We start from the raw sequence: 19,711 nt of genomic DNA on the forward strand, positions 1-19,711 counted from the left end.
CAAACACAAATAAAACTATTAATATATTATGTGCTGACAAGGCAAGCAATTTATGTATCAAGGTAAAAGTGAATGGTGTCTTTTAGAAAAAAGGACAAGTTCAGGGTATTAGTTTAAGAGAATTCCTACAGACTTTAAGGAATCAAGTGGATGAGTTAATGGAAAAGCTTAGTTGACCCAAATTAGCCCTGTGATGGTGAGAAGGGAGGGTACATCAAGACCTGATTCCTTCCTTGAACCCTGTGCTGCTAGTGCAGGCTCCAGCCCTCCACAACCCTAAAATGGATTAAGCAGGCTTGGGGTTCAAAGGATTTGAGGGAATTATGTTGGAGGCAAGAATGGCTCATCACATTAAAACTTGTGCCAGTGATGTACCATAGTTCGACAATTAATTAATGGACAGATATTGATGAATTCCGTTTAAGTTAATCAGTTTCTATTTGTTTTGTATATGTCTTCACCAATCTGTTTTGTTGCCTGCATTTCACTTGAGAATTTGTTGCAACACTCTTTGCCTGCACACAGTGAAGAGCACTATACAAAAAAAAAAAAGAAAAAACAGACAAACAGAATTGAATTGAATTGAATGTGTTTCCTTATCCAGACTGACTGAAGTTCACCATGGGGTAAAGTATGCTTTGGGCACATATTAAAAAAATAGAAACTTAAAATCTGAGAAAAAGAGTACATCACCACCATGATGACCTATCAATTACATTGTCATAGTAGTGAGTGCAGTATTAATACTGTTGTGTGCATGGTGTACGGTGAAATTCTTTCTTGCATGTCTGACCAACATACAGCATGTCATTACTCTCCATTGCCCATATTGATAGATAGATAGATCATGTAACCAAAAGAGGAAACAAGGTAAAAGGTTGGGATCCAGTGTTGATTAAAGTCCTCCTAAGCACTCAGTGGGCTCCTTCAAATGTGGGCCCAAGAATGAAAGCCGATTCCCGATTTGCTTTGTTCTTATATATTTTATACATATCACACTGGGCATAAGGGGGCATTACTTCCAGAGTGGAAGTGGCATCATATTACCTCAATGGTTGCTATTTTAAAGGCAAATTAGGAAAATCCATAAGTGACTGTGTCTCACCCTTCTTTACTCCCCAGGTATTTATCTGAATAGAACTCTCAAAATGTTGCCATAGTGCTCGTGCGTGACCATAGATAGATAGATAGATAGATAGTGTGAAGGACAGCCGGGTCCCATGCCCGGCAGGGACGCCCCTGCTGCTTATGTTCCGGGGGAGCCGCCATGGACAGTCCAGTACCTCCCCCGGGACGCTTGGTGGCAGCCTCCCTGGCTGAAGGTGTTTTCCCAACCACCCGCAGGGCTCCATGGGAGATGGAGTCCTCCACAGCTTGGTTGGGGCCCGGCGTGGCCACTAGGGGGAGCTGCCTGCTTCCCACAGCCCAGCTGGACAAGCCTGCAGCCCCACCCGGAAGTGCAATTAGGACCAGGTGGTTAATCACCTGGAACGCTTCCGGGTGGGCTATAAAAGCGCCCAGCCACCATTACTCGGTTAGCTAGAGTCGGGTGGAAGAGGACGAGGCAATAGAGGAGAGTGGAGGCGGCCCGATGAAAGGTATTAGAGTGGCCAGGACTGAGTGTTGGGGTGTTTTGTGCACAGAACTGGGTCTGAGTGACCATTTAATTGTATATATTATTGTAAATAAACACGTGTGGTGGTGAGTAACAACATGTCTGCCTGTCTGTGTTTGGGTCGACTCCACAATAGATAGATAGATAGATAACAAAAACCTTTGATATTTTTGCCAGCTCTGACATATTAAGGCTCTTATTTTTTCTCTATAAAACATTTATTAATTATGTCTTATTTTTTCTCCCCATACAATCATAGCATTGTTGAAAACAGATTTTCTGTGTCAGTTAAAGAATTCTAAATTACCATAGCCATGGCTAGTCCAGTCCTACACTGTGATCATTAAGTCTGTTCTTATGTCCTCTATAAGTGTTTGGTTTAGATCAGTCTGTGTTGACATTGCCAGACTTCATCATATTGTTTGATCAGCAGAGAAGATAATCGCCTGTGATTTGCCCAAACTCCAAGATCAGTACATCTCCTGGTCCAGGAAGCATGCCGGCAAGATTATTGCTTACCCTGCCCATTTTGGCCATCACAGTTTTCAATCTCTCCCTTGTGGCAAACATAGCAGGCCTTTGAAGGCTTAAACAACATTGCATAAAAACGTTTTTCCATCACAAACTGTGCATCTCATTATCCTTTGCTCTGTTTCTAACTGTCCATATCCTATTAGAGTGTTCACTAGATGTCAGGCTGTTAAGGCCTTTTAGAATTCAGTACATGAAATATAATCCTACCATGTACTTCATTTTCAAATGTTTTACAATGGTTGTGTTCTGTGTATGTATTTAATATGGCATTGTCATTAACTACTAAAGGTACCTTTCACCTTTCCTTCCATCCCATTGCATTCCATTTCAGGAGTTTTCAGATGCTTTCTTCTGTTCCTTCTTTTCAGTCATTCTGACTTTTCCTTATCATCTCCATAAAGTGTATGTTGGCATAGTGCTTAACTTATTTACAGTATAGCTAAACCCAGCACAGTTCCTGCATTTCTTAACTCTGTGTGGGGTTTTCACTGGGTGTTGGCTTTAAATTGTGTGTCTGGGGTGGACTGCTGCTCTGTCCAGGACTGGTTTCTGCCTTGGAGTAGAGAATTTAAAGGTTAACCTCCTGTTCTTGGCCTTGGTGTTTGAAGAATACCAAAATAAAATGGGATCACCTGGAGTAAATCCTACATTGACTCATGCAGACTTCACACAGACAGAGACAAGGTGAATAATACAAATGGCTCCATAAGGCAGCAGTGTTCATCACTATCCAGTCTAACCTTTAAAGCTCTGCAAAAACCCGTCCGATTCAATCAAGGTGCTGTGCTCCATCATCCCTGTTTGGCAGTTAAGTACATTTGACCATAGGGATGTCTACTTTGCTCTGTGGGCAGCATTTCATTGTGAAAATTCTCTTTCCACAAGCTTTGGACATTAGAGCCACTCTCTGCTCATTTTATGGATTTCAAGACCACAACGGCAGTCCCATATGTAGAATTATTCTTGAGAGTGGGCTACTTACTTAATGTGGCTCTCGTGTGTTTGTCCATTTAGACACTAATTCTGAGCTAGAAAAGCCGAACCTCTAGGCTCTGCGGCACAAAACTAGTTAGCAGCTGAGGTTGAGTTCTGACATGAATCCTCCAAGAAAGCTACGTGAGGGAGAAATAAAAAATAACAATAATAAATAAATCAAAATAAGAATTGAGCTTTGAGCCTCCCTGCTGGTGCTGCTACCACAGCCTGTCAGATGTCTCATATGGCAGGAGTCGCCATGTTCAATTATTTATTTTGTAGCAGTGCTTTTACCAGAAACAAAAATGTTTCCCATTGAAGTCACCGCCTGGCGAACATAAAATGTGACACAGCTGAGTGCCCGGGAAGCCAAAAGCTTCAGACGCCGAGTGAAAGTAGAAATGAATTAAGGCTTTACGCTGGCATGGGAACCATGTGTGGTTGCCCACATTACTGGCACATGGGATTGGAGGCTGGCATAATTGTGTTCTGCAGTCATGCGTAACCAACATGTAGTGACTCGAACCTTCAAAGGAAGAAAAACCCAACGTCCAACTGGAAGGAGCTCAAAGCTGGTAGAGTTTAACCATTTCAGGTGTAACGGAGACAAGAGTGCAGCAGTAGCTTCAAATTGAGGTATGCTTGTAGTGCCTGATCGCTGGCCAGCAATGTCCATGGTGTTATCCTAACCCTGGGGTCCTTAGTTCGTTTGAAGTCTTAAGTGGTTAGATGTGTTGGTTCATAGCTTTGGAGACCTGAGTTCAGTTATAGGGTGAGTTGGTGTTTGGGTGTGAGAACAAGTCAAGAGATAACTGTAATCATATAAGCCTGAAGCCGATTCTTTGAGTTAATCCTTTGATCCAAGAGCGGCAACCATTTCATTAGAAGCCACTCAGTAATATCCAGTGGTATGGCCACCTTAGGTTTGATTTTTCAGTTTCTGTGACTAGCACCCTACATAATCTTTAGGTTTATACATGCATGTGGGTCCTGAAGGTGATGTGATGTCTAAGTAGCTTTGCTGTACCTACTATGAGAAATGAAGTCAAGACCCACTGTCCACACTAATGCCAGCTTTGAAAGTGGAGTAGAAGAGTTGGAGATCCTAACTGAAATTGTTTACATTTGTTCAAGTTGTATACAGTATATCACGGGTGTCGGACTCCAGACCTGGAGGGCCGCAGTGGCTGCAGGTTTTCATTCTAACCATCTTCTTGCTGCTAATTAACTTCTTTTGCTTTAGCTTTAATTAACTTGACTCAGGCCCCTTTGTTGTCTCTTTTTTTAATTAGCAGCCAAACAATAATGAGACACAAAACGAGCCACCACATTACCAGCTCACCTGTGCCCGTCACACAATATCTGAAAATAAAAAAAAGTGAAGGTCTCAGTAAGGTTGATCTCTCAGGTCACCAAAACAGTTTAAAGAACAGAAAATCAACAGTTTTGGAAATGTCTGCTGTGGCAGAATGAGAGCAGCAACAGACCACAAAATTAAATAACGGGCTTAATTAACAGTAAGAATCAGCTTCTCATTAAGAGATTGGTTGGAGTTTGAAATCCCAGTTTAGATGCTCATCTGTTGGCTCGTTTCTATTTGGCTGCCATTTCATGAAGAAATGAATCAATTCAGAGGACTGAATCCTTAAAAGCAGCGCCATGAAAATGAAGGGAAAAGGAGTTCGTTAGCAGTGAGGATTAGGATAAGGGTGAGAATGAAAACCTGCAGCCACTGCGGCCCTCCAGGTGTAGAGTTTGACACCCCTGGTATATATGAAGATGGTGGTTCAAGTTGTTAGACGTTTCACATAAAAATAGACTGATTAATGGAGAGGTTGCACCTTAGGCTCAGTGATTAGTCGTGCAGTGCTGCAGAAGTTTTGAATTCCATGTTTGGTCACTGAGTGGCATTAGCATGATCTCCCCGTGTCTGTGAGGGTTTTCATGGAGTTTGCACGTTGCCATGCCGGCATGAGTTTTGCTTACCTTCTTTATCAAAAAAATGTGCAGCTTTGGTTGATTTGTGATTACAGTTGGTTCTGAAATGGCTTAGTCAGGTTGTATGGATAAGACTGTCCTGCAGTGGACTGGCAGACTGCTCGGGGTTTGTTTCTGTTTTGTATGTAGTGCTGTTAGGAGAGGCTTCAGCCCCAGTTACCCTAAATTAGATTCACTAATTAGGTGGATGTTAGAGATGAGTGTGACAGGCAATGTTCAACTTGCATACACTTTGATGAGACACGCACTAAAAATTGTTTTGCATGTAATCTTGCATTTGCAAAAGGTGAAACTCACTAAAGATTGGACGGCCCAGCACAGACTCCACTTTATGAACGTCCAGGAGAGGCAGTGGGCAGCCAGTCAGCCGAGGTCTTCTAGGGCTGCGGCGTTGTTTTTGACTTTCTCCTTTACAAATTTAATCTCTTCCATTGTCAACTGGTGATAGTTGATCAATTAATTAACGGACAGATATTGTTGGTTTCCATTTATGTTTAATCAGTTTCTACCTTGTACTCTGTGTGTTTTAAGAAATCTTTATTTTTATGTGTACCAGTCCTGTATTTAGTAATTAGTATAATTTATACTTGTATTTAACTGAGAATTGTTCAAGGCACTCTGTGTCTGCACACAGTGAAGAGCACGATACAAAAATAAATAAGCTGCAAAGAGTTTTTTGGGGTTGTGATAAAAGGTGGTATATGAGCGCCGACCCGACACAGACTGACACCGGAGGCACACGTAAAATATATAAACTTTTTATGTTTCTTCACCTGGGGGCCAGGACTTCCCCATGTCCCTCAGGCACAACACAGTCCCAGCACTAAGCACACAAAATAAACTCTTTCGTCTCTCTCCGAGATCCTCCACTCCTCTCAGGCAGCTTTGTCCCAGTGAAGGCTGTTGGCTCCTTTTATAGTCCACCCGGGAGTGCTCCAGGTGTTTGATCACCCGTTTCCAGTTGCATTCCCGGTTGTGGCTGAAGAAGCACCCAGATGGGCTCAGGAACCCCTGCAGCGTCCCCTGGTGGCCTCCCCGGATCCCAGCAGGGCTGTGGAGTTCTCCAACTCCCAGGGAACCCTGCGGGTATCTGAGAAACCACTGTCACCCCGGGGGCTGCCGCCAAGCTTTCCGGGTGAGGTACTGTGCAGCCATGGCTGTTCCCCCAGACCAAGTACAGAAGGAGCGTCCCCGGCCGTCCGCCACAGGGTTTAAAAGTTTATTTTTTGTTATTGAAAATGAAGAATACTGTTCTCTAAAGCTTCACTCACACTTTCGTGTTTACTTACGTTCTTTTCTCTAGCTGTGTAATTGATGTAATCTGTCCCATGCTGTTAAAATCAATTCTTTTTATGCCTTTTGTTTTTTATAAATGTGAACTAACTTCACGAAACTTCACTAAAGTTACTGCTGTCAACCCCAACCCGTTACATAGCAACATCCTTATACTACTTATGGATAGGCACATTTCTGGTGAATTTTACTTTCACTACAGATGTTTATTTAGATACTAAATGACAGGGAGATGAATGCATAATTAATGCTTGAAAATGTTTCCACTCAGGAGTTAAACGTCTTTCTTCTTTTGTGAATACAATTTCTGGTCTCCAAATTGCTTATAAACAGCCCTGACTCTAACTGATAAGGTGCCTACGATGCTTTCCTGCCCCCAGCACCTTTTCTGAAAGACCTCTAGTGTCTCTGACTTTCCACCAGATGAGCCCTCATCCATTCTTCTCTTAACCCTAGGTCCACCGGCCTTACTGGATGAAAGATCGTTTTAAACCTCCGTTTTTCTGGAGTAACTTTCAGTTCTATCAGAAACCTGTTGGTCCACTGACTAGCCTGTCCTTTGATGGGAGACCCCGGGTCAAAAGCTTGTTTCAAGTGAAACCTGCTGTCTTTGCAAGCCCTCTGGGCTCACTTTTACTATATGTATACACCGTATATACTGTATGTGATAGAGTACCTGCCAAATAATACAAAGAGTACATGACACGTGTTTCACCCTGAGTGGGGCTCATCAGGTGTATGCACCATTGATTACACTTACGGGGATCGAACCTCAGACATCCACACCTCTGACATTGCTCCAAAGCGGCTGGTTTGCTTACTTGACAGGGTGACGATCAGAGTATTACATTCATAGGTCTGAATCGCATTGTTTGTTTGTTTGTTGACTGGCTGACCAACCTCAAGTGTTACCTGGTAGGTAACCACCCTGTCAAGAAAACAAATCACCCTGTCATGTAAGTACATTTTTTAATGAATAGAGATAAGCTATTTATGACCCTCTGGCCAAATCATGTATGTCACATGCGACTCACGGCACTCCCAGTAGGACAAGTGCTATGTTGTCAAGTTAGTTTGACCACAACAGTTATATGGAGTAGCACTTACGGTATTTGATGCCAATTCAGTCTCTGCCTCTGACTTGTAGTGCTACTTTGATCAAGTCCCTCAGCTCATCTGTATCATGATTCTAAAATAAATAAGTGCAACAATTGCAATGTGTCCTAATTTTGCAAGTCACTTTGGGTAACTTTCAATCCACAACAGTAGCAATTTTGTTATTTTCACATTACATCCAGCAATTAATTTTCTTCCATTAGTTGTAACAAATAAATTGTTTAACAATCTTGAAATCCAACCAAATTCTTTGAAAATCAAAAGAAGAAACATCTAAATAAAAGCCTTACATATGTGTCATAAATCACACTAAACATATAATACATTTTTGAAAGTGTATCTGTGCACAGTATATTTTTAGATTCGATTTTTAATGTGCCATAACTGGGACTAACAGATTGGATGCTAGATAACTGTGAAGTGAATATGCAGCAAATTCAACTCAAGGCTGGCACCCTGCATTGGATTATAATTCTACCCATCTTGGCATTCATTAGAGTAGCATATTTAAATTGTACCTGGGATGGATGCCCATTTTTTCCATTTAAACATACCTCGGCATAAAATCCGATTTTGCATTTAGAATTGGTTACATTGGTGCCAGGTTTCATTTATCACTATTTCATAACACATTTAATTCCTGCTCAAAGAGGACAGAATGACTGCTATTAGTGTTGCTCAATTTCCACTGCCGAGAGTTTATGATTTGTTGAATTCTATTTTGGTAACATCATAAGCACATGAGGTCTTTAAGTGGGGCAAAGTGATAACAGACTTGCTATCAATGCATCAGTCTTTATGTATGTATTTACTTTGTTATCTATCTATCTATCTATCTATCTATCTATCTATCTATCTATCTATCTATCTATCTATCTATCTATCTAATATATAGCACCTTTTACATCTATCTATCTATCTATCTATCTATTAAATATAACATATACATCTATGCACTGTATATACTGTATATATATCCATCCATCCATTTTCTAACCCGCTGAATCCGAATACAGGGTCACGGGGGTCTGCTGGAGCCAATCCCAGCCAACACAGGGCACAAGGCAGGAACCAATCCTGGGCAGGGTGCCAACCCACCGCAGCTGTATATATATATATATATATATATATATATATATATATATATATATATATATATATATATATAATACGCATGCATGGTGTAAGGAATTTAAGTCTCAAGATTGTGGGTTCAGATCTCATTACTGACAGTGTGTGACCTCAAACAAGTCACTTCACCTGCCTGTGCCCCAATTAGGGGAACAAAAGAAATGTAAACAGTTATATCTATCAAATGTTGCAAGTCACCTTTAATAAAGACGTCAGCCAAAAACATTTGTATATTTAAGCAGGCTGAATTCTAAGAAATCAACAGGACCAGATAACATTTATCGTCGAGTGCTTCAGGAAGTCAGTGAGTACATATATAAACCCTTGACATATATTTTTCATAACTCCGTACTCTAGTAAAGACTGGAGGCTAATATTATCCCGTTGTATAAAAAGGGTGATCAGGGCAGATCCAAATAACTATAAGCCAGTACGCTTAAGAGCATCAGAGGTACATTCATGAAAGAATTATTAAGCAGAAGATCCAGCAGCACATGCCTAGAACTGGTGTATTAGCAAACACTCAACAGGAGTTCAGAAAAGGGAGGTCATGTCTCATTAATATGCTGGAATTCTATAAAGAAGCAACAAAAGTATACCATCAAAGAGGTGCATATGGTGATATTTATCTTGATTTTCACAGGGCATTTAATACGGTAGCACATGTTAGTGATCAGACTAAAAGATGTAGGAATTCAAGGCATGGTGTGTAGGTGGGTACAAAATTGGCTCAAACATAGGAAGCAAAGGGTAATGGTGCAGCAAACTTTTTCAGAATAATTTGGAGTTAAAAGTCGAGTCCCTCAGGAGTCAGTGCTGGGGCGGCTGCTCTTTCAGATTTACATAAATGATCTGGACAGAAAAATATACTCAATAATCTGGTTAAGTTTGCAGATGATACCAAACTAGTTGTAATGGATGTAGAATCAGCAAACTTGTTACAAAAGGACTTGCACAGTGTACAGACCTCGTTAGATGAAATGTAATGAAAGTAAATGTAAAGTATTGCATGTAGGAAGTAAAACATGTTAGATTTGAATACACAATGGGAGGTCTGAAACTTGAAAGTATACCTCATGAGAAGTACACAGGAGTCAAAGTCACCATCTACATCCAGGTAGTGTGCAGAAGCCTTTTGGAGGGGCCCAGTGGCTACAGGTTTTCATTCTAACCCTTTCCTTAATTAGTGCACTGGTTTTGCTGCCAATTAACTACTTTTGTATTAATTTTATTTGACTCATTTTTTAACAAATTGTTTGCCTGAATTTCTTCATTGTTCCTCTAAATTCTTTCATTTCTTTCCTTAAATGGCACTCAAACAGAAATGAAATGTGAAGTGAGGGAGCCAACAGAAGACCAGCTAAGTCAGGGCCTCCAACTCCAACTCATTTCACTCCAACCTGTTGCTTAATTAGGAGCCGATTCTTGGTGATAATTAAACCCGATCTTTAATGGCTTGTTGGTGCTCTCATTGTGCAATAGCAGACATTTTTGAAATGGTTGGTTTTCTCTTTTCTAATAGCACTGGTCAAATGTTTTGGGGACCTGAGTAGATCATTATTCCTGAGACTTTCACCTTTCTTTGTTTTCAGATATTGTATGATCGACACAGTTTGCTGGTCATGTTTTGGTTCATTTTGTAGCTCATTCTTGTTTGGCTGGTAATTAAGTGGTCTGAGTCTTCAAGAGGAAGTCAAATAAAATGAATTCAAAAGAGGTTAATTAGGAGCAGAAACCGGTCACTAATTAATACTGTAAAAGGGCAAGAGTGAAAACCTGCAGCCACCGGGGCCCTCCAGGATCGGAGTTGGAGACCCCTGATCTGCACGAATAAGAAAGACCAGTTTTTTGGGATGTTCTCATCACAATGTTTGTAGCGTTCCAAATTAAATTATATATATACAAGTGAGCTTTATTTTTCATATTGTAGCATTTTAGCTGTAGGTGTTTATTACGTGATGTTTCTCACATTTCAAAGTAGCAGGCAGAGTGGTGAACTGATGGCCTTAAATGCCTTGGTGCCCATGGCTCGTTGGTGGTGTTATGTGAGTGTCAAGTGTGGTCCAGGTCTCACCTTGCTTGACCGGCTCATGGACTTGAGCGTTGCTTCCCACCCATCAGACCAGGATTACTGGGTGTCATAAACTGATCAATGAATAAATGTCCGGAAGACCTCAATGTATTGTTTTTATCTCCTTTGCCTGCATTTCTGTCTTTTTTCACTTAGTCTTTTGAGATTGTGATTTGTTGCTTATTTTGTATGAATGAATATATGTGTTCTTACGCCTTTATTTTTCTTTTCTCCTCCTCTTTCTTGTCAATGTTGTCACAGGAGCTGCTCAGACCATCCAAGGTAAATTAAAATACTTTTATTTTTGCAATGTTTACTTTATTTGTATTGAGGGTTAAAAGTCACCAGTGCCACCATATCTGACTGTTTTGTTATTTTTCCGTGTTCTTCTTCATGCTGGTAACAAGTCAATGTCCAGTAGCTACTGTGTAGGCTGCCCTCCTTAACATTTATATAATGGCTCCTGAGTAACTGACAGATCACTTGTTAACTAAATGGGCTTTTGTGGAATGGCATCATCATTACCAAGTGAGACCATTTTAAAGTGACATAAATGTGGCTGCCTGAACTTTTAGAAGTTGTTTAGTAGGCTGTCATTGTTTAATGAATCACACGTGAATAAAAATAAATGAATCATCTGAATGCATCAGTTATTCTGAAGAAGTGAATCAAAGGCCTGAAGCGGTTGGACACCATTTATTTGTTTTTGTGTCATTTCACAGCCTTCTTCATAGGCCTACCTTTGGCACTCTTGCAGGGTCGACGTTTATTTTAAAAAGCCCAGGGGGACACTGCATTGTATCCTTTAACCACAGGAGGAGCAGGAGACTATATTTTTATTTATTTTTTACCCATGTGAGTGCTCTCCTTAAGCCTTATAATAAAAGGAAATGAAAAAAGAACAGGACAGGGACTAGTGAGACACCTGGACGCTGTCTGTGTGGGACTGCACATTCTTCCCATGTCAGTTTGACTTTTACTGTAAGTCAGGGGTCTGCAGAGTTGGTCCTGCGGGGGCCGTAGTTGCTGAACACTCTTGGTCTGACCCAACTGTCTAATTAGAAAGCAGTCCTTGTCCAAACACAGGACAGCAAATTGTTTGGTGATTATGCTGAACAGATTCTAGCTGAGCACAGATATTATATCAGATTGACGGAATCACAAATGAATTTGGAGAAACATGAAATTAGCTTGTACTCAGATCTGTGTGTTTAATTGCCTAGTAATGCTGGCACAATGCATTAGTTTCAATTAAAAATGTTTTGCTGAAGAGTTTCATTCCAGTGTCCAACAGTTGTCGGCCAGCATTGATGGTTTCCTCTTGTCTTGATGCTGCTTTTCCATTATTGTAATATCCTGGTCGGACCTTTCAAGATGTTTGTTACTGCTCCAAGATCAGCAGGAAAGAAGTCTCAGTGTGAATGCAGACATGTTGCACATTTTATGATCTGGTATGCTTAAAGCATGTTGTCAAACACCTGAGCTAGTTTGGTGCTCTGTATTTGCCAAGAGTCTTAGTGTCTTTCATGCGATCTCTACTGGATCCACTTGCAGATCTTCAAACTCTTTGATGACACGTCTGATTTGTGGACCAACAAAAATGCCTTCTTCAATCTTGACATCAGTTATCGTGGAAAGATCTGTCTCAAATATTAAAGTCACTCATCTTGTTTGTTCATCATTTTTGTTAAATTTTCTTCGGTCCAAGTTGTATGTAAAGATGGGACAAAACATCTTTGTTGGGTCGACATGTTGTTTATGTGTCATACTTTTCTGCCCTGGAATCAAATCAAATTTTTAATGTGGTGCGACTCTTTAACATGGCCGTCCCATTCAGGAATTGATATATCAAAGCTGCATTGCCTGTAGCAGTGTCACTACTTTTAGATCACCTCAGATGTTCCAGTTGTAGCCGTTGTACTGTAAATGTATATTTACGGTATGAGTTGAAATCGCTAAAGTTGGCGATTTCAATGAATAGTATGTGACTAAAACATGTAAAGATGATTTTCGTTATCAGCCAGCCAGAATTCAGAAGATACACCCAGAGGTGGTTCAGGAAGCAAAATCTTTGCTGTCCAGTGTAACAAATCTTTTTTTATTTTACGGCTTGTTAGCATTTTCATGATGCCATGTCAGTCTCATACTGAAGATTTCATCCTTTCCAAGGATATCTTTGTAGAGAAAAGCCAAGCAAAATGACACCTTTTATTGGCTAACTAAAAAGATTACGATATGCAAGCTTTCGAGGCAACTCAGACAAGATGTTGCCTCTAAAGCTTGCATATTGTATCTTTTAGTTAGCCAATAAAAGGTGTCATTTTGCTTGGCTTTTCTCTACATTCATAATGGCTAACACTGTACAACACCCTAGTACTACAAGGATATCTTTCAAATATTTACAGACTGAAGCGTATTAGTAATTCTCTTCAGGTTCTTGCCCAACATTTTATTAAACCAGGCAGCTTCACAATGAGTGTAAATGGAAACAAGGCAGATGGAGAACTGCTGGTTCCCCAGACATTTACATTTTACAGCTAATAAGGAGGAGCTAAAATAGTAAATGTGCTGTTTAAATCAATATATACAGTATATAAAAACCACTGACTCACTCATCACAAAATCTCCCGAACCATGAGGACTTGGATTTGAAATTTGGAGTGTAGGTTACCCTTGGCCCATAGGTGCTCACTAAGAAACAGTTTTAAAAATTTCGTGGTCCAAGCATTCTGTCTGTATATCTGTCCACTTTTCATGAGAGAATTACTTCTCAGATTTAGATCTGGTTGTTTTCTATAATTTGCTTGAACTTTCCGGTTGATTTTGTGACTTCTCTCATCGTGCTAAGTACCAGAGTTAGCTTGTAATACTGATGTATTCATGCAAATCCAAGAGAGTGGCTGTGGGTCGAGAGCAGGAGGGGCAGGACCTTCCTCATTCACTCGGCAGACTCTGTACGAGTTGGTCTGCATCTCACCACGTGTTGGAGCGTACCTTGCCTCCGCTTAGCTAGCGATACCTGTTTGTTCAACAGACATTATCATCTACAGATTGTTAAGGAGTAACGTTTGACATTTTTGAGAGAGAGATCAGAGCTACATTTGTTTTAGAGGGTAGCTGCTGATTGCCAGAGATGTCACGGCCATGTGCTGTGCACCCCACGGGGGAAACGCTTTCCCGTCACAGCTGAACACGATCAGATACAGTGCCAATGTCCATTGATTTTTAAAGTTTTTCCTGTTTTATTACTATGTGGACTCACCCACGGGGTACAGCTGGTCTAAAATAAGCAATTAAGGTTGGAGAATCTTAACAAGAAAGACAACTAAAATGAAGCATGAAAATGTTGCTTGAGTATTAAGTGCTTCAAAAGTAATATTTGACCACTCATTAAGAAACTGGGTTGTAACAAAAACCTGCAGCTACTACGACCCTCCTGGAATAACTTTGCAGACCCCTGCTGTAGGTGCTCCAGTATCTCCTGCTCTGTTTAGTGGTTCTAGGGTGAACTCAGGGCCGGATTAAGACAAAATTGGGCCTGATGCTTCATTGCAAAAAAGGCCTAGTTTTTCTCGCCATTGGTGCATGTGCATTCGACACTCACCATACATGCGCACTCAGACCGACCTAGGAGCCTTAATTGCTTGCGACGCAACCAGCCAGCCTTTATTGAACATGAATAATAACAACGGCGTAGTATCGTAATAACTCGAGATTAACATCAAACTATGTAACATCAGCATTCAATAGCAATTGTCTGAAAAGTGCACTTAATGCAGAAAACCTAACAATGAAATACACAAAAGTTTGCAATTCTCTTATGAAACAGAGTAAGAAAAAATGAATTTGTAGAGACATTGGGTCAAAGTGACTCAGTTCAGGCTCTTGAGGGTAAAAATTTGTCCATGATTTATATTTCATAATAGACCAGAATGCTGTCAAGGATTTTAAAAATTCAAAACATCCATACAGCTTTTAGTTTTACCTTTACAGATAACCATTTAAATAGCCATCGATTTTTACTGTACAACTAACTTTCAAGGTGAAAAATTTACTACGTGGCACTTACCGAACAATAATAAAGTGGCTAGAATCCCCAAGATTTTTCAAAAAACGCAGCTAAATTACTAAGTAAACTGTCTAACGTAAAATTGGTAGCATTAACTTGAAATCTTCGGTTAACAATAAAAACAACGACGTTATAGTTATGTCACAGCGCAAAGAACAATAGTAACTGTATAATAAGTAACGCTGTGTCTAGGCGTCTGAAAGTCGGACTCCAAATTTCTTTCTAAGAATTATTTTGAGATTAATATAGCAAAGTAAAACTGTTCAGCTTCCGGAAAATTCTCATCTGTTTTCATCTGGGCCTATTTCAGGAATGGGCCTAATGCTGCAACATCAATAACACCCACCTTAATCGGGCCCTGGGTGGACTGGCACATGTAAGTATGTGTGCTACACAGTGGACCGCTGTATAAGTGGACATTAAGTTACAAAGTAGGAGTAGCGACTTTAAGAGCGTGAATGTTCTGTAGTCACACAAATGGTCAAAGTGAAGAAGCAATCCTTCACAGTGCAGTGTGGCACCTCTTACATTAGCAATTGTATGTCCTTAGGTTGTAAAGTTTGATCCCAGGTCCCAACGATCATTGGAGAGTCTAAACTGGCCAAGTGTGAGTATATATTCTGTGCAGTGGACACCTTTTCTAGGACCTCAGCACGGCTGGAGTGAGTTCCTGCACAGACAAACACGTTTAGTCCTTGGGTCCTTAGTAGACTAAGGATTTGGGGAAATCACTGACATTGGGTACTTGATAATTCTGTCACTCCCTGGCTGAGGCATAAAGTGGGTCACACAGAGCTTTTATTTTATAATGCTCTTTTCCTCCCAATTGTGGAGCTAACTTGCATTGGATTGTAAACATTTTTTAACCAACTCAGCAGCGGAACTTGCGGTCACAGTCAGGCAAAGGAGGGAATGAACTGGAAGCCTCATGATTTAAATGAAAGAGTATCTTTATTGTCATTGCACAAGTACAATGAAATTGGATGCCATCCTATCAATGCAAAACAGCAAGAAATTATAAAACTGCAAAAACATATAAATATAAATATGAATATTCTAAAAAGTAGAAAAGCAAAACAACAGCAACAAGACATTTTTCACATTCTGCTGGTATTCATTGCATAATTTCTTAACTTTAAAGTTTCACAGTATGAGCATTATTTAGTGCAATCATGGCCTTTGGGTAAAAAATTTTTTTTATCTATTTGACCATGGTTTTATTGACTTGAAGCGTCTGCCCGAGGGTAGTAGTTCAAACAGAGAGTGACCGGGTTGGGATGGATCTTTAATTATGCTCCGGGTCTTTTTCAGTCAATGAGAACTGTAAAGATCTCCCAAGGATGGGAGAGGGCATCTGATGATCTCCTGGGCGGTGGTGATTGCCCTCTGGAGCACTTTCCTTTCTGATGCTGTGCAGTTGGAAAGCCACACACAGATGCAAAAAGTCAATATGCTCTCTGTGGAGCAACAGTAGAAGGACATGAGCAGTTTTGGGGTGAATTGCTTCTTCCTGAGGATCTGCTGTGCTTTCTTAACCAGCTCTGTGATGTTAGTGCTCCAATTCAGGTCCTCTTCTATGTGTACACCCAAGGAACCGGAAGTTTGAGACCCTCTCCACACAATCCCCGCCAATTAAAAGGGGATAAATGTTTGTTTGTTTTCTTGCTCCTAAAGTTGGTGATGGTGTTGAGAATCAGATTATTGTCTCTGCAACACCCAGACAACCATTACATTTCATCCGGATAAGCAGACTAATCAACCCCCCCATCAGAGATAAGCCCCACCACGGTGGTGTAATCTGTGAATTTGATGATGCTGTTGCTGGAGTGCGTGGAGGTGCTGTTGTGGGAGTAAAAGATGAAGAAAAGGGGGCTCAGCACACAACCCTGTGGAGAAACAGTGCGGAGGCTGAGGAGATGTGGAGGCCTGCTTTTACCCTCTGAGAGCGATCAGAGAGGAAGTTCATAATCCAGAGAAAGATGGAGTGAGATGGTCCAAGATCTGCCGGTTTTGTTGCCAGTCAATGAGGGAGAATGGAATTAAATGCAGAGCTAAAGTCTACAAAAGGCAGCCCAGCGTAACTCCCCTGCTGCTCTAGGTGGGTTAGGACAGTATGGAGAGTTGAGGCCATGACATCCTCTGTAGATCTGTTTCCGCTGTAAGTTCACTGGTGTGTGTCTAACATGGGTGGAAGGATTGAAATGATGGGAGTCCAGACCAGATTCCCAAAGCACTTTATGATCACAGGAGTAAGTGTCACTGGACAGTAGTCATTCAGGCTGCTCATTCTAGTCTTTTTTATCAGGGGAAACTATAATGGAGGACTTAAACCAAGGGGGAGTCTAGTGCCTTAGCTCCTAGGCCACATTTCCTGCCTCACTATCAGCAGTGACTAAGGGAGAAGATGCTGAAGGCTACTGTCAAAATGACGGATGGCTGGTTATCAGGAAGATGTGAACAGCAGAGGCAGTTCTGTCTATTATGGGTGTTTTGGTGGAAAAATGTGAAAAACTATCCTGCTTTACAGACGCCATATCAAGTATCCTGACTGCTCATGTTGCTGTATTTTGTATAACAGGAAGAAGGTAAAGGTTTACCTAAGACTGGCCAGTGATGCTGGGGTACGATTTTTACAGTTTAAGCAGGTTAAGGACTGCTTCCTCTCATGACCATTTATTAGAATAAGTGAGTTTGAAAAAATGAATGAATGAATAAGCAAATGAATGGATCAGTCAATGAGTCATTTAGAAAATGAAGGAATGAATGGATGAGGAGCTGCTATCCCAACTTACTTTTTTTGAACATAAGACTGTAGTACAAGTTTAGGGAATAAAAAGGTAGCACTGTGTCAGTATTGCAAGGTGGATACAGTGCAGAGAAATAAGCTGGGGACAACATTTGGAGTGTCACATATGCGTCTCAAATGCTCCCACCTTAGGATTACCATTTATCTCCTGCCATGCTCTTAATACATTTTTCATGTTTTTCTTTAGATAATAAATGACTTTAATTCATCACTCCAGACTCACAGTCATTTCATTTTTGGTGTATTTCCATCTTTCCCAGAGAACAGTGCTTGGCAGGATGCACACGGGCCACACTGCTCAGGTCCTTCAGCTCTTCTCACAGAGGTCACTGCACCAATTCTGTTCAGGTCTAAACTGAAGGTGCCATTTATTGTTTCTGCCACTCATTTAATCCCAGATTTTCCTGTCACCTTTCTTAGCTTTACTATTGTCTCCTTACAGTTTTGTTGGCACTGAATGCTATAGGCTTATTACTTTTCCCTCCCTCCATAACAATAGGAAATCATTGTGTGGGATAACAGCTTTTAGCAAGATCTTCAGTGCTTCTTAACTTTGAGATTGTGCTCTAATGGTCTTAGTGACCTTTTCTAATACATAGCTTCCACTTGTTTTTTCTGTAGCACCTTCGGCTTTAAGATCCTAAGTATAACCTTCAGTGAAAACAGCTCTCGGCTCATCTGGGTGCTTGTGCCTATCCAATTTCTAAAGCAAGTTTTTGAATTTCTCCCTTGTGCATCCTTCTGACAGGAACTGTTTCTTTTTTTCAGCCAGGGTGTGCCTGAGCCACTATCCCCTGAGTTGGCTGCACTTGTAAGTTAACATTCAAAATAGATGAAAAAAGAGTCATCAAAGTAAGGCAAGCTCAGAAAATGCTGTGAATCAAATACATGACTTAGGGAAGTGCTCTTGGCCTTGGGCAACTCACATAAGACGCCAGTCAGCCATCACTCCTCACTTGATCTTTTGTACTTGCTATTTTATCACACAATGTTGACTTCAAGTTCACATCCTTTCTTACATCTATCTATCTATCTATCTATCTATCTATCTATCTATCTATCTATCTATCTATCTATCTACAGTATCTATCTATCTATCTATCTATCTATCTAAAACTCCACATTAAAGAATTTCCTACATTTTATTTTTTTTGTTTTATTGATTTTGTAATTTACATTACACTCCATAGAGCATAAATCAGTCAAGGTAGTGATACTCTTGGAGCCTCATCCCATACATTATTTCAACTCAGTCTTAACCTCCATGCCTTATGAAGTTCATAAGGCCGTGTGATCAAAGAACCCAATTATAGTGGGAGCTGGTTTGGATTTTAGGTTTAGAAGCTCTGATGAAATCTAATTCATGATTCTCACAAATACGTTGTGATAGATGAGACTCTGGTACATGTATTTTTTCATATACCCCTGAACCCAATATGAAAATTATGGAATTTTCCATGGGTTGGTAATGTTGCATCTTTAAAATAATACAGTCACAATTACTTGTGGTGTTGTGTATTAAATAAAAAAGATATGAGACACATTATGTAAGTAGTAGTCCCTTTGGTTGACTCCCTAGCGCATGTATGTGATGATAGATAGATAGATAGATAGATGACTATCCTCCATTAACTGAACCAGAACAGAACAGACTGAAGCCAGAATAGCAAAAAACAGACCAGAGCTTAAACATTACTTACCCATGAAACGCTGGGTGCTGCTTATAATATAATATAATATAATATAATATAATATAATATAATATAATATATAAATGGCCTGTGGTGGGCTGGCACCCTGCCCAGGGTTTGTTTCCTGCCTTGCGCCTTGTGTTGCCTGGATTGGCTCCAGCAGACCCCCGTGACCCTGTAGTTAGGATACAGTGGGTTGGATAATGGATGGATGGATATAAATGGCATAGCAATTAGTACTACTGCCTCATAGTTTATCAAGAGTAGATTCAAATTCTCATTTCGTTCTGGTCTGTATGCAGTTTATATGTTCTTACCATGTCGGAGTGTGTTCCTATTTGATCTTCTTGTTTCTTTTGAATTCCAAACATTACTTGGTAACTCTAAACTGTACCCATATAAATGAGTGATG

At 40.4% G+C, this 19,711-nt stretch overlaps 1 protein-coding gene across 4 annotated transcripts in view; it reads left to right on the plus strand.

Annotated features, from left to right (window-relative positions):
• cadm1a (cell adhesion molecule 1a) overlaps positions 1–19,711 on the plus strand; it is a 1,086,691-nt gene that overhangs the window by 810,241 nt on the left and 256,739 nt on the right. For all 4 annotated transcript variants that reach the window (XM_039764035.1, XM_039764036.1, XM_039764033.1 and 1 more), the window contains exon 2: positions 10,995–11,015. In XM_039764035.1, the coding sequence (XP_039619969.1) occupies positions 10,995–11,015 (21 nt within the window). The remainder of the gene's footprint in view (positions 1–10,994; positions 11,016–19,711) is intronic.

This window comes from Polypterus senegalus, chromosome 9 (genome assembly GCF_016835505.1).
Source record: "Polypterus senegalus isolate Bchr_013 chromosome 9, ASM1683550v1, whole genome shotgun sequence".
In the NCBI taxonomy this organism is placed as follows: Eukaryota; Metazoa; Chordata; class Cladistia; order Polypteriformes; family Polypteridae; genus Polypterus; species Polypterus senegalus.